Below are 11461 nucleotides of genomic sequence, written 5' to 3'. Positions count from 1 at the left end.
CTACCATAAAAGCTGACTAGGGTGGGGGGGAATTCGATATTAGACTGTTATTTATGTTGACTACACGACGTTTCCAACACTACAGCAAACAAACAAAAATAAACAGTAGCAACAGATTTGTTAGGAATTAATTTTTGTTGTTGTGAAAAGTTCAATATAAATTCTCTCGAGATGACGTATCGAAATCAAATAGCCAAGAATGATTCCTACGAACCGGATCTGCGCATGGAGGGCACCTACATCTGCCGCATGCCGCAGCCTCCGCCACCAGCGAATCCATCGGACAACTGGCATGGCCATCTGAAGCCCCACGAGCGTTTGTTCTACCATCAGACGATGAGCTCGGTGCGCTATAGCAAGCGATTCAGGGGCAATGTGAATATACCAAAAGATTCACTGGATCTGCAGCTGCAAGCTCGCTACGATCACGGACGGGAAACGTTTCCCGACAAGATCGATGTGCTGATGCAGCGCGACACGTGTCCGGCCATGATGAGCTGGTCGGCACCCCACGGACAGCGAGAAGTGGGCGCTGTGAGCAAACTGAATCTGTTTCGGGTGCTGCGCAATACGCGTGTGGTGCGCGTTAAAATGGAGGATGCTCTGGGTCATCCATTGAGCATAGGTAAGCGACACAAAAATCCAATATATAATGTTGAACGATTGCGAGACTTATCTCTCACTCTGCCTGTAGGTGGCATCAAGGAGAAGATTCATCCGTCCAGTGTGAAGCTGATCTGCAGCGGCGTCCACACTCAGCTGGTCAACAATGGTTTCTCTCGCCAGACATCCGATGGCAACTTCTTCCGCTATTAGCACAAACAAGATTCATAAAACACACCAGACAGTTGATTTTGTTGTTTTCAATTGTAACGTAATTATTTGGGACAAATTGCAAATACAAATTGACAGAGCGACGATATGAAGCTGGTCACGCAGTCGTCGGCGACAGCTTCGCTTTCTTGCTGGACAGCAGTTCATCCTTTGGCGGAGGCGACGCCTCCACGTCCTCGTCAGCAGCTGCGGTCGTCTGCTGGGCCGCTTTGTGTCGTTGTTTTTTGTTCTGGTTACGATAACTCTTCGGCAGCTTGTTCTCACCAATCCTAGAAGATAGTTGAATGTTATCAAATGCAGTAGAAAGTCGATAATCGTATTCCCTAGTTACTTACATGATGGTGGCCCTCGTTCCTGGTCCCCAGTGTGGCGCTGGATTCTCCTGGAATCGCGATAAGGCATTTTTGCGACTACTCGGATTGGCAGCCGAATGCAGCTGATCAAACTCGTAATCCTGGCTGCAAGGTTTCGCTAAGATCGCAGCTAATGGTGTGCCAGGTATCTTGCGATCCTCGCGCACCGGATGCCGTTTGCTCCAACAACGCAGCAGATCCCAGAGCACCGCCGGGGGTGCATCTGTCTTTAGTGAGTTTTTGCTGGCATGCGAGTAGGAGACACGATAGCCAGCGTGCAGCAGAGCTGAGCGCATCTTGAGCATGGGCACAATCTCAAGCTTGAGCACACAGCACAGTTTGTCGGGCGTGTAGTACAAGGGAATGTCTGGCAGCTCCTCTTGGACCACCGACAACACACCAACAATACGACGTTGTGTGCCCAGCTCCTTCAGTGGCGTTGTCTGCACCGCCTCCAGCAGTTGCTCAACAAACTGCATGTTGTGTATGGGTGCTGACCAAATGGGACCGCCCAGATGATGGCGATGATTGCAGTGCTCGCACAGTGTGTTCACCGCTGGACCCGTTGGTATGCCAAACTTGACCAGATGCGGCTGCTCAGCAGATTTAGCGCGCACTGTGCCCAGTGGCTGAAGTGTGAAGGTTTCACAGCCGGTGCACTGATATATCCACGATTGTTTACTCATGCTGTACTTGCACTGAGCCTGGCCAGCGTATACGCGCACAAAGATGCGCACATAAAAGTCCGCCGAGATGCTGAGCAGCGGCTCAATGTATTTGCCATGACGATTCGCATGCGATTCGATGCAGTGCAGCAGTATCCGCAATGCCATCTCGTGACAACACTTCATGCGCAACGGCACCGATCCGTACTTCACATAACAAGCTTCGGGTGCATTGCCAGCCAGCACCGCCATGTCGGTGGCTGTAACTAGCAGCAATCCGCCATCGGCTATGCATTGCATGGCGCCGTCAAGGAAGCGATTCGGACAGCCATAAGGATCCAGATCGACGGCGTCGAAGCGCTTCTCCGGAGCAGTTGAAGTGTACATAAGCGTCCTGCAATGATGATAATGGATTAGAACACCGGAATTTTCGACCTAACACACAAGCATTCGCCGGCAACTTACATGGCATCCGCATGACTTGTCTCGATTAAATGCTCCACTCCGTTGTGGCGCACATTGGTGTTGATGGACTCCACAGCTTGGCGCGACAAATCGTTGGCAATGATCTGCCTGACGCCAGCTATCTCCTGAGCATAACGTATACTACGCAAACCCGTTGCCGCCAATGCCTCCAAAATACGCATGCCATCGTCATATTTGGTGCCAGCAACATAATTGTTGTTGGCTAATGACGTTGCCTCTGTCGCTGTTGGCGTCAGCTGCTCGCCATTCTCCTGTTGCTTGAGCTTGCTGCGCTGCTGCTGCTTCAGCAACTTTTCAGCACGCTCTTTAGCCAGACGTTGAAAATGCACATTTAGCACTGCAATGCTTAGATCTCGATTGAACTCTTGCACCGGATTGTAGAAGACATTTCCACCCGATATAATGTTCGCATTACGTTCAGTTATAATGTTGGGATTGGGATTTGCCGGCGGTGTCTCCTCGAGTTTCACTTCGTCCACCTCCATTTCGTGGTTTGTTTTCACAACACGTTTTAATACAAAGTGACCGCAAGAGTAATACCAAATTAACTATTTTACGGCACAAAATATACCACAAACATAATTAACAGCTGATTGCACTGCACTTAGATGTTTGTCTAATTGTTTTTACGATACTTAACATTTCCACTTGTTAATAATTGTTCATTCGTTTTAATAATTCTTTATCAACTGCAATAAACTGTATTTAAATAAAATATAAAAATAATAAATAAAATAAAAAAAAGTATTTTCGCAAGCGCAAAGGTAGTATATACCAAACAAAAAGAAAATAGACGGAGGCAGGTCACAAATTGTGATAGTTGGCAACGCGATGTGCAAACAGCTGTTTGTAGTTGTCGTAACAGGCCGCCGCTGTTAGTTCGTTTCAATTGCATTTAGTTTAATTTGTTTTAATAAATATGAATAAAATAACGCGTGCTTTCATTAGTGTGCTGCGGCAGAACAACAGTGGCTACAGCAGCGCCACTTTGCTGGGCCGCCAGCTGTCCTACCAAAGCGACTTGTCGCTCGACAAAATCTATCCCAATGCTCGACTGCAGCTTTACACGCCGCCGCCTCCAGTGAGTAAAATACATTAAATTCATTAATTTATACTACTTACTAACGCAAGTCTTACTGCAGCCCGGCAGCGGTGACAAGTTCAATGGCTACATACCCATGGATAAGCTAGAAATCAGTTACAGTCGCAGCTCGGGTCCTGGTGGACAGCACGTGAACACAGTGAACACCAAAGTGGACATACGCTTCAAGCTAGCGGAAGCAGAATGGATTCCAACGAAGACGCGCGAGAAGCTGCTCCAGGTACTGGCCAATAAGCTCAACAAGGAGGGCTACTATTTCATTAAAAGCGATTTAACGCGCTCCCAGCAAATGAATTTGGCCGATGCGCTTGAGAAGCTTCGCACCGTGATTCGTGCCCAAGAGGTGGAACCCGTCGCACCCAGTGAAGAGACTCTGGAAAAGCTGCGCCGGCGTCAAGAAAAGGCAGCACGACAGCGTCTGCAACTGAAGCGAGATCGCTCTAAGGTCAAAGCCGATCGTCGTGCGCCGAGTGGAGTTGATTTTTAGTTTCTATTTGCGAAAATTTGTTACATAAAGCTTTGGTTCAGTGAACAACTTAAACTCAAGTGTCCTCCTGTTGTTTTTGTAACGGCTGCTCTTCTATGGCCGGTGTCACCGTAAAGCGTGGCACAGGCAAATTTATCACAGTCTCCGGCACAAGATGTTCTCTGTGATTCCGAATCCGATGTGAGGGCATGCTGGCGAAGCGGGGTCGCTGAAAGTATAAAGAATAAACAAGATTTGGGAGTTATTATTAGGTCGATCTTTGAAATCAAGAGAGATCGAAGAGTATATAGAGCTGCGAAGCATATTTATAGACTTAAGATTAATTGTAGGATGTGATCTGCTTCATTTTCTCGGCTTACCGTATCCTGAATGTCTCCGGCACGTGTGTGACGCCGTGCTATGCCATTAGGACGACGCGTCTCTTCCGGTATGGACAACGACTGTGTGTAGAGCTCCTCCAGGCGGTGAATGGTGGCCACATCAGCCACTGGCAACTGGCTGGAGAAACTATGGCGAATGCTGCGTGGCGACCAAGTGTGTTGATACGCCGACTCATCCAGGTGCCGCAGAAAGGCCTCGTTGATGACTTGAGTGTCGTCCTTGGTGAGACTGGCCAGCATCTCATCAATGATGGCGGCATCGCTGCGGGGCACCTTGATGTCACGCGTCCAGAACTGACGATTGCTGCGTCCAATCACTGGAGCAATCTGCTTCACCTTCAACACCAGAATGCCCATCACATAGATGCACAGAATGTTGGAGAGTGTCAAGCACATGCTAATGCTGCCCAAGACAGCCAACTCGGTGGCCTGATTCTTGGAGTAGTGTCGCGACTTGACCACATCCTTGTACAGCGAATCGTCGTTCTCGAAGATCTTGTAGATGCAGGCGACAGCCCAAAGCAGTCCCGAGTTGACAGCTGGTGGCAGCAGTGAGGCAGAGATCGCCACGCCCACCAGCGAACCAATATTGCCACCCAAGATGCCAATGGCAGCCGCTGCACCCGATGGAATGGCCGTAAAGATGCCCACAACCAGCGAATGGAGATCGCAGCGTGACAACATCTCCGTGGTGAGTCCTTCGCCAATGCCGTATTTCTTGTCCGTCGTGCAGACGACCAGGCCAAAGAGGAAACCCACCAGCGTGGCCATCAGGATGCCAATGATTTCGTTGCGCATGCCCAGACGACGCAACGAACGCTCCTCGATCACAGTGCCAAAGATGGAGGCTATGATTGGACCCATCAAGGGTGAGATGAGCATGCTGCTGGCCAGAAAGATGGTGCTGTTCTCCACGAGGCCAAAGGAGGCGAGAATGCTGTATATAGAGGAAGAATTATTTGTGTAGCTGGCTAGGATTTGTAATCTTCTTACGCCGCCGAGATGAGCAGTATGCAAAAGTCAAATGTGATGGTCGCATCCTGGCGCACATCTCGCACTATTTGTGCAACATTGAGACGTGAGCGCACCGAGTTCATGAAGCGATTCCAGGTGCCATGCGGATGGTTATTGTTACTAGAAGAGTTGATTGGTTAGTTTGGATAATAATAAAACCCTTAAAGAACTTACTCACTGCTGGCTGAATCAGTGGGTTTACTTTCTGACTGCTGTCTACTCCCTGTAGACGACTTGGAGGCGATGCAGTTCATCACTGACACCGTGGAACCCTCGCGATCTCCGATGCCCCACTGCTGCAGTGCATCGTACAGACTCTCGTAAATCTCGTTGAACTCCAAGGTGAAGGTGATCTGATAGGCGTTCGAATCTAGGCTGCGCATCCACACAGCATTCGATATTTGGAATTTACGCAGTAGCTGGCGCAGCACGTGCTCCATAGCGGTGTCCAGTGGCATGGTGGCAAGTTCGTCGGTATGTGACGCTGCCCCATCTGTCAGCTGTGTTGCACATGCAGCTGGTTGCAGTGACTCGGCATGCGATGACAACGTGCTCCTCAAAGTCGAAGTTGTTGTTGTTCTTGATGTTGTCGTTGTTGTTGTTGTTGTTGCTGTGCCATCTTCTTCGTTCAACTGTCGTCTGTAGCTTTCCTTTAGTCGCTGTTCCTCCTGAGCAGTTGGTATTGTTATTGTAAAGAGCACAGCGGGCGCATCGGACATTGTTGCTATTTATTTTACACAAAAACACACAAAAGTTACATAAATTACACAAACTGCACAATAAAACAATGCAAATAAACAACGTCCGACAACTGCAATAATCTGTTTCATACTGGAAAATGCAAAATTCTTGCGCGCGTTCTTCTCTGATTTGACTGATAACGGTTCTTCTCATAAGCTCTGTTAAGTAACAGAGCAGCAGCACTACAGTGTTATGCAGCCCACACACGTCACAATTATAATGACATTTGTCGCTTTGTCGAATTGAATAATTTTATATATAAATTAAAATTAAATTAATTATAAATATAAATTAATATAAATAATAAAATAATTAATAAATAAACAATAAAAAATAAATACAATTGAATGCGTCTTTTTAATAAATTTATTATTTGTGCTTATTACTTTTGCAATGAATATGAACATGGCTGCCACTTTTCGTATATTTATTACTAAACTTGTGCTTGATTTATTCATTGGTACATTAATGCATTTTGTCTGTCAAATGTAGATATGGGTTAAACTTAAACATGTGTAAGTTATCTTAAAAATGCCCAGATCATTATCTTAAGCATCTGCTTCCAATAAAGCCATCTACAAATATAATGCATTTGCACAGGTATCTAATCTTAAAGATGAGGAAGGCGAATTAATTCGCTTATATTGTGAAGATTTTTATAATAAAGCTATTAAGTTACTCATCTTATTATTTGCTAAAAACAAATTACATATTTATTTCTTTATAAATAGAGCATTTTTATTGGAAATTATACATTTTTCTTTAGCTTTTTGCTAACATAGAAGCAAACACGTTGCAGTCTGCAGCTATGTTATATAGACGGAAATCGTAAAAACTGCAATGGCTTCTGTAAAGTTAACAGTGTAAGTAAAAGTGCGCGCTAAGTTGCCAGCGAAAAATTGTGCATAGAAGAAAATTGTTAAATTCGTATAAAAATGTGTGTTCTTTAAAGTGTAAAGTGATGTGAAAATAAAATGATAGCTCCTAGTTATAAAGTGCATTAGTTGTTGTGCTAAAGTGGGTTTTTGTTTGTTTTTTTTGTTCTGTGAAAATATTTTGTGCGCGGCCTTCGACGCCAGCAAATTTTGGCGGCGCACAACGCTCAAGTGTCTCAACTGCAATGTCTTTTGCCTTGCGTGCCTCCATTAGCAGCTTATGCCCTTAATAAAGTGAGTACATTAAATTGATATTATATTAGTATAGCTTTCCATTATAAACTAGTATTTTTGCTAAATTTCCGCCATTGAAAATCATGTAACGGCATTTTTCAATGCGCTGCAGCTTGATGCTAGGGATAATACCAAAAAAATTAATTTAGTACTTTTCAGTATTTTATACCGGTTACGGTCTTACAGTGTTATGACTTCGTGTATTCCGTTACGTTTTCATGTAACTGGCGCTGATAATAAAATAGCAATTTATTTTATCGTAAAAATGTTTATTTTCAAATGACTTTACTATGTACGTATTTTCGCTATTGACACATTAATGTTGCCTTATGCCTTATATAATTGTTACTACTACAAACTGGATAGCTTCAAAAGCCAATTGGAATTACATATTTACAAATATAGAGTTCAGCTTAAAGAGAGATAAGGGAAATATTGTACACCTCTGTACCTCGCTTAATGGCGTCAACTTCGACTAAAAACTGGGGTAAACCGAATTTTTAATAAAAATATGTGCATCTGCCATGTCGCTAAGCGAGATATGGGTGTATGAATGTGAATACTTCTAAAATACAACCTAAGCCTCTAGACTGACGTTCATCAGATCCTTGGTAATGTCAGCACTGCTTTTCTTCGGACTAATAACGCCCAATGCATTGGAGTCCTGTGCTAAAACAGGCGGTGGCAATTTGAATCCACTGGGGACACCCAAGCTTATAGATGCGCCCGTTAATGAGGGCGCCTCACTTGTTGTTGTTGTTATTGTGGATGCTTCACTGACTGTGCTGGCCATCTTGTAGAGCTGTTGCAGCTGCTGCAGTGCATCCGTTGGCATCTGTGGTCTTACAGGCAACGTGGCAGTTTCTGTTTGCTTGATCCTAGGCTTGGGCTTAGCTGCCTGAGCTTTCTCCTGCGGCTTCATGCCATTCGACCAGGTCTCCAGCCAGCTGGCAGCATTGCGCTCCGTCGAGGTCGCCAAAAGCTGCTGTTGTCGCAGCTGTTGACGTTGTTCCTGGGCGCTCACTTGACGCTTGTTAAAGGATTGATCGTATTTGCTAGGATCACCCAGTGGACGGGTCTCCTTCTGTGGTCCCAGCTCGAGTAGCACTTGGAAATCCGCATGTTCGCCCAGTCGAAAGCCAAAGCCGAAACGTGAATCGGTGCCTATCGAACATAGAGAGGAATTCATTATTCAGTTGATGGGAGGCCAAAAGTTAATACAGACTCACCTTTCTTGATGGTGGGAATATTTGAGTAGACCAGCGAGAGCACCGACGGCAGCTGCTCCGGCACAATGAAGCCATCGGCATTTTGTGCTGCAAAGACAAATTCAATTTACATTAATCATTAGCGCAAAAACATCACTTGAGACTTTCAATTTAGGCCTCTTTGTTATTGTTGTTTGTATTACGCAACAAGCATGTTTTATGGCCTGACTTTTTTTTATGACTGGCTGTCATTTTGTGACGAATTGCTAAGCGGATAAGCTCAGATATTATCCAGCCATAAAACTTGGCTTAGAGACGGACAGAAGGTCACACCTACTCATGAGTTGAAGTTGAGTTGAGTTGAAGAGTTTGGTTAATGTCTCGAAACACAGGTGTTCATACTTGACTTGAGCTATAATTTGAAATTTAATTGGTGCCAGAATCTGAGCACTATATCATATAGTTGACATATTAAATAATGGTCCGAATTTGTTAGAAATTGAATCGTTTATATTGTATTATTTTTGTATTCTAATATTTGCTCAAAATATCAATTATTTTTATTTAGCTGACTCAGCAATAAATTTAAAATTATTAAAATTTTTTTTTTGATTTTTTATGCTTGTTTCCTGATTTCAAAATTATCTTGATAGAAACTTGATTTATTAGTTTGAAGGCATGAATTTTTGAATAGCCATTATTTCTTGCCTCACAAACTTTAATGTTGTTGCTTTTTATTATCTATTTGTTTCTTACTTTAATATACCACAAAAATACAAAAATCTACCAACATTTAGTATATTTATATAGTACTACATTCAAAATATACTACCGAGTCCTAAATATACCAGATTGTAAGCCAAAGCAACAAAGCAAAGTTTTTCCCCATACAAAAGTTTTTCTTAAATATCTTTTCCATTTGTTATCTGATCGCATCCAAACTTTCAGGAATCTTAAAGACTTTTATTATTATTTTATGTATTAAAATTCGCGACTATTATAGGTAGCGGGTATAATAAATTTATATTTAAAATTGTATCTGTTCTCTATCTAGTTGAATTAACTATAACAAAACTTTTAAAATACATTAAGTTAAAGTGGAATGTTTTCGCTCTCACTCACATAGTTCAGTATTAAGTACCATGATAAATTTGTAGCCATTAATTCTAAGTAAATGTTCAAGGTAAAAGCCGCACACAACTTTGGCTATCGTTAAAAATGAAACTGAAAACTGACCTAGGCCACTTTTGTAGTTACGATCATTCCAAACTTCCACCTATGGTGTGTATTATGTAACTCTATAAAAAGTGTTTGCTACACTTGAAGTGCACTTTGTGCTCCCATTCTAAAGTGTGCTTAAAAGGCCGAACAAATATGAGAAATAAAACGCAAACTAATAACAATAAACAAAGAGTAGCTAACAATCAAATCAAGTCGAGTTGAGTTCAGTTGAATCGCAGCTGCGAATGAGGCAAGAGAGGAGAGGAGAGGAGATGTGGCGACCTTGACACAAAGACCGGCAACAACTTGAGAGACTCAACAAGCGCGCTTTGGTGGCCCGGCTTGTTGGGGCTTTACCTGGTCTAACGTGGTCTAGTCTGGGCCACAGAGCAAAGTCTAGAGTACGACAATTTGGAGCCAATCAAGTGGCGTTTTTTTTTTTATTGGTTTAAGTTTCGTGTGTTTGTCGTTAAACCGGTTATTGCACCACTTAAATATTCACTTGAAATTCGATTTAGATTTTTGGTAATCGTTGTTGTAGTTGTTGTGTTGTCGTCTACTTACAATGGTAGAGTAGGCAAAGTAGCAGCCAAAGCAGGCTAACAGTGCCCGGCAATTGTTTTGGCCAAAACATGATCAGCAGCTGAAGAATTTGTTGTATTTGTTGCTTGCATTTAGCTCATGAAATCTACCGAATAAAAAACATTGTGAAACATTACAACATTATTACACACACACACACACAGTTGGGTTGAGTTGGTGTTAATTTTGTTTTGTGTGCAGAATTTGCCACATTTTGCAATAATTTCAAGCTGGTTTTTTTTTGTTGTATTTTGGGTTTCATTGCGATTGCTGCGTCATATGAAAAAGTATTTCAAATATGCCCAAGCGACGCGATATGCAAACTGACTTTGGCTCGAATAAAAAGCGTCAACAAAAAACGAAAACAGAAAATCAAAAAAATAAAAATAACAGACAGCGGACAGCAAAAACAGAAAAAAAACGGTTTGGAAATCACTCTCACTTTTGTTCAATGTGCCTTTGGTGTTGTTGTTGTTGCTAGCTGTTTTTTTTTGTTGTTAAGGTTTTGCCAGCAGACGTCAATGAGCTCAACGTCTTGACTGTGTATGTGTGTGTGTGTGTGCTGATGTTGTATTTAGTTTATAATATATTTTTAAACTTTTTGTGGTTTTTCATTTAAATTTTGAAGCGTTCAAATTTTTGTTATGCGGCCTTGTCGCTTGATTGCTTTATGCTCGATTTTATTGCCGCTGCTGCTGTTTCGGCATATTTGTTGTTGTTGCTATTGTTGTTGTTGCTTTTTACGCACTGTATTTTGATTTCATAAAATCAAATTGTTGCTAATCAAGAGCACAAACAACGCGCGTTCCGAATTTGTAAAAATGAAAGCGAAACTGCAGTTAAACAAAAAATTAAGTGAGCTCCCCCAGTTTGTCGACATTTTTGTTCACTCCAACTTGGACAATTGTTTATTTTGTTATTGTATCTGCATTTCTGTTTTGGGCCACAAATATATATTTTTTGCACTAGCCACATACAAATGGCATAATTACTCAACTGTCGCTGTCGCTGTCTGTCAGATTTTGTGTTACGTTTCGAACATTTTTCAAATGGTTTTTCAAATAAATATTTTCGTTTTTGGTTTTGGTTTCTTCGGTTTGTGTTTTTTATGCGCACATTTTTTGTTTTTGTTGTGTGTTGTTTGTGGGTTTTAACAACAACCTGCGCGTTTCGCGTCTGCGCCGCAACTGAAATGGAGAGTGAACGAAGCGAACATTGG

At 42.7% G+C, this 11461-nt stretch overlaps 6 protein-coding genes across 9 annotated transcripts in view; 3 read left to right on the top strand and 3 right to left on the bottom strand.

Moving 5' to 3' along the window:
• The first annotated feature begins 45 nt into the window (after positions 1-45).
• LOC117563612 (uncharacterized) lies at positions 46-1076 on the top strand. Its single transcript, XM_034242013.2, has 2 exons — positions 46-625; positions 695-1076. Exons 1-2 carry the CDS (start codon positions 172-174, stop codon positions 814-816), a joined length of 576 nt encoding a protein of 191 aa, XP_034097904.1. The 5' UTR covers positions 46-171; the 3' UTR covers positions 817-1076.
• On the bottom strand, positions 932-2855 carry LOC117563605 (probable tRNA (guanine(26)-N(2))-dimethyltransferase). The gene is made up of 3 exons (XM_034241999.2): positions 2318-2855; positions 1170-2246; positions 932-1103 (listed from the first exon to the last, which is right to left on the bottom strand). The coding sequence occupies exons 1-3, from the start codon at positions 2821-2823 to the stop codon at positions 932-934; spliced, it is 1755 nt and encodes a 584-aa protein (XP_034097890.1). The 5' UTR covers positions 2824-2855.
• A 315-nt stretch (positions 2856-3170) lies between these two features.
• On the top strand, positions 3171-3986 carry LOC117563611 (peptidyl-tRNA hydrolase ICT1, mitochondrial). The gene is made up of 2 exons (XM_034242012.2): positions 3171-3419; positions 3481-3986. Exons 1-2 carry the CDS (start codon positions 3258-3260, stop codon positions 3925-3927), a joined length of 609 nt encoding a protein of 202 aa, XP_034097903.1. The 5' UTR covers positions 3171-3257; the 3' UTR covers positions 3928-3986.
• On the bottom strand, positions 3912-6160 carry LOC117563603 (uncharacterized). Of its 2 annotated transcripts, none has more exons than XM_034241997.2 (4): positions 5496-6160; positions 5301-5441; positions 4287-5244; positions 3912-4135 (listed from the first exon to the last, which is right to left on the bottom strand). In XM_034241997.2, the coding sequence occupies exons 1-4, from the start codon at positions 6038-6040 to the stop codon at positions 3983-3985; spliced, it is 1797 nt and encodes a 598-aa protein (XP_034097888.1). In that variant the 5' UTR covers positions 6041-6160; the 3' UTR covers positions 3912-3982. The 2 variants fall into 2 exon arrangements, with proteins under 2 accessions (XP_034097888.1, XP_034097889.1); XM_034241998.2 differs by having other exon boundaries at positions 5500-5648.
• An 831-nt stretch (positions 6161-6991) lies between these two features.
• The window catches only part of LOC117563607 (uncharacterized), a 49930-nt gene continuing 45460 nt past the window's right edge, over positions 6992-11461 (top strand). The window contains exon 1 of the mRNA XM_034242004.2: positions 6992-7231. The gene's annotated coding sequence lies outside the window, so the exon portion shown is untranslated. The remainder of the gene's footprint in view (positions 7232-11461) is intronic.
• LOC117563609 (uncharacterized) lies at positions 7494-11397 on the bottom strand. 3 transcript variants are annotated; one of them, XM_034242006.2, is made up of 4 exons: positions 11283-11397; positions 10225-10348; positions 8461-8547; positions 7494-8395 (listed from the first exon to the last, which is right to left on the bottom strand). In XM_034242006.2, the coding sequence occupies exons 2-4, from the start codon at positions 10292-10294 to the stop codon at positions 7809-7811; spliced, it is 744 nt and encodes a 247-aa protein (XP_034097897.1). In that variant the 5' UTR covers positions 10295-10348; positions 11283-11397; the 3' UTR covers positions 7494-7808. The 3 variants fall into 3 exon arrangements, with proteins under 3 accessions (XP_034097897.1, XP_051858437.1, XP_034097900.1); XM_052002477.1 differs by lacking the exon at positions 11283-11397 and adding an exon at positions 11246-11262; XM_034242009.2 differs by lacking the exons at positions 10225-10348; positions 11283-11397 and adding an exon at positions 8777-8900.

Source organism: Drosophila albomicans, chromosome 2L, assembly GCF_009650485.2.
Source record: "Drosophila albomicans strain 15112-1751.03 chromosome 2L, ASM965048v2, whole genome shotgun sequence".
NCBI lineage: Eukaryota > Metazoa > Arthropoda > Insecta > Diptera > Drosophilidae > Drosophila > Drosophila albomicans.
The sequence above is the reverse complement of the archived record's forward strand: the minus strand, read 5'-3'. Positions and strand labels throughout refer to the sequence as shown.

Coding starts and splice junctions, on each gene's coding strand:
- LOC117563612 (XM_034242013.2), top strand. CDS start 172: ATGACGTATCGAAATCAAATAGCCAAGAATGATTCCTACGAACCGGAT. Junction 626..694: donor GGGTCATCCATTGAGCATAG/GTAAGCGACACA, acceptor CTCTGCCTGTAG/GTGGCATCAAGGAGAAGATT.
- LOC117563605 (XM_034241999.2), bottom strand. CDS start 2,823: ATGGAGGTGGACGAAGTGAAACTCGAGGAGACACCGCCGGCAAATCCC. Junction 2,247..2,317: donor ACAAGTCATGCGGATGCCAT/GTAAGTTGCCGG, acceptor TCATCATTGCAG/GACGCTTATGTACACTTCAA. Junction 1,104..1,169: donor GGAACGAGGGCCACCATCAT/GTAAGTAACTAG, acceptor ACTATCTTCTAG/GATTGGTGAGAACAAGCTGC.
- LOC117563611 (XM_034242012.2), top strand. CDS start 3,258: ATGAATAAAATAACGCGTGCTTTCATTAGTGTGCTGCGGCAGAACAAC. Junction 3,420..3,480: donor TTTACACGCCGCCGCCTCCA/GTGAGTAAAATA, acceptor GTCTTACTGCAG/CCCGGCAGCGGTGACAAGTT.
- LOC117563603 (XM_034241997.2), bottom strand. CDS start 6,040: ATGTCCGATGCGCCCGCTGTGCTCTTTACAATAACAATACCAACTGCT. Junction 5,245..5,300: donor ATACTGCTCATCTCGGCGGC/GTAAGAAGATTA, acceptor CTCTATATACAG/CATTCTCGCCTCCTTTGGCC. Junction 4,136..4,286: donor CCGGAGACATTCAGGATACG/GTAAGCCGAGAA, acceptor TTATACTTTCAG/CGACCCCGCTTCGCCAGCAT.
- LOC117563609 (XM_034242006.2), bottom strand. CDS start 10,294: ATGTTTTGGCCAAAACAATTGCCGGGCACTGTTAGCCTGCTTTGGCTG. Junction 8,548..10,224: donor ACTTTGCCTACTCTACCATT/GTAAGTAGACGA, acceptor TTGTCTTTGCAG/CACAAAATGCCGATGGCTTC. Junction 8,396..8,460: donor TATTCCCACCATCAAGAAAG/GTGAGTCTGTAT, acceptor TATGTTCGATAG/GCACCGATTCACGTTTCGGC.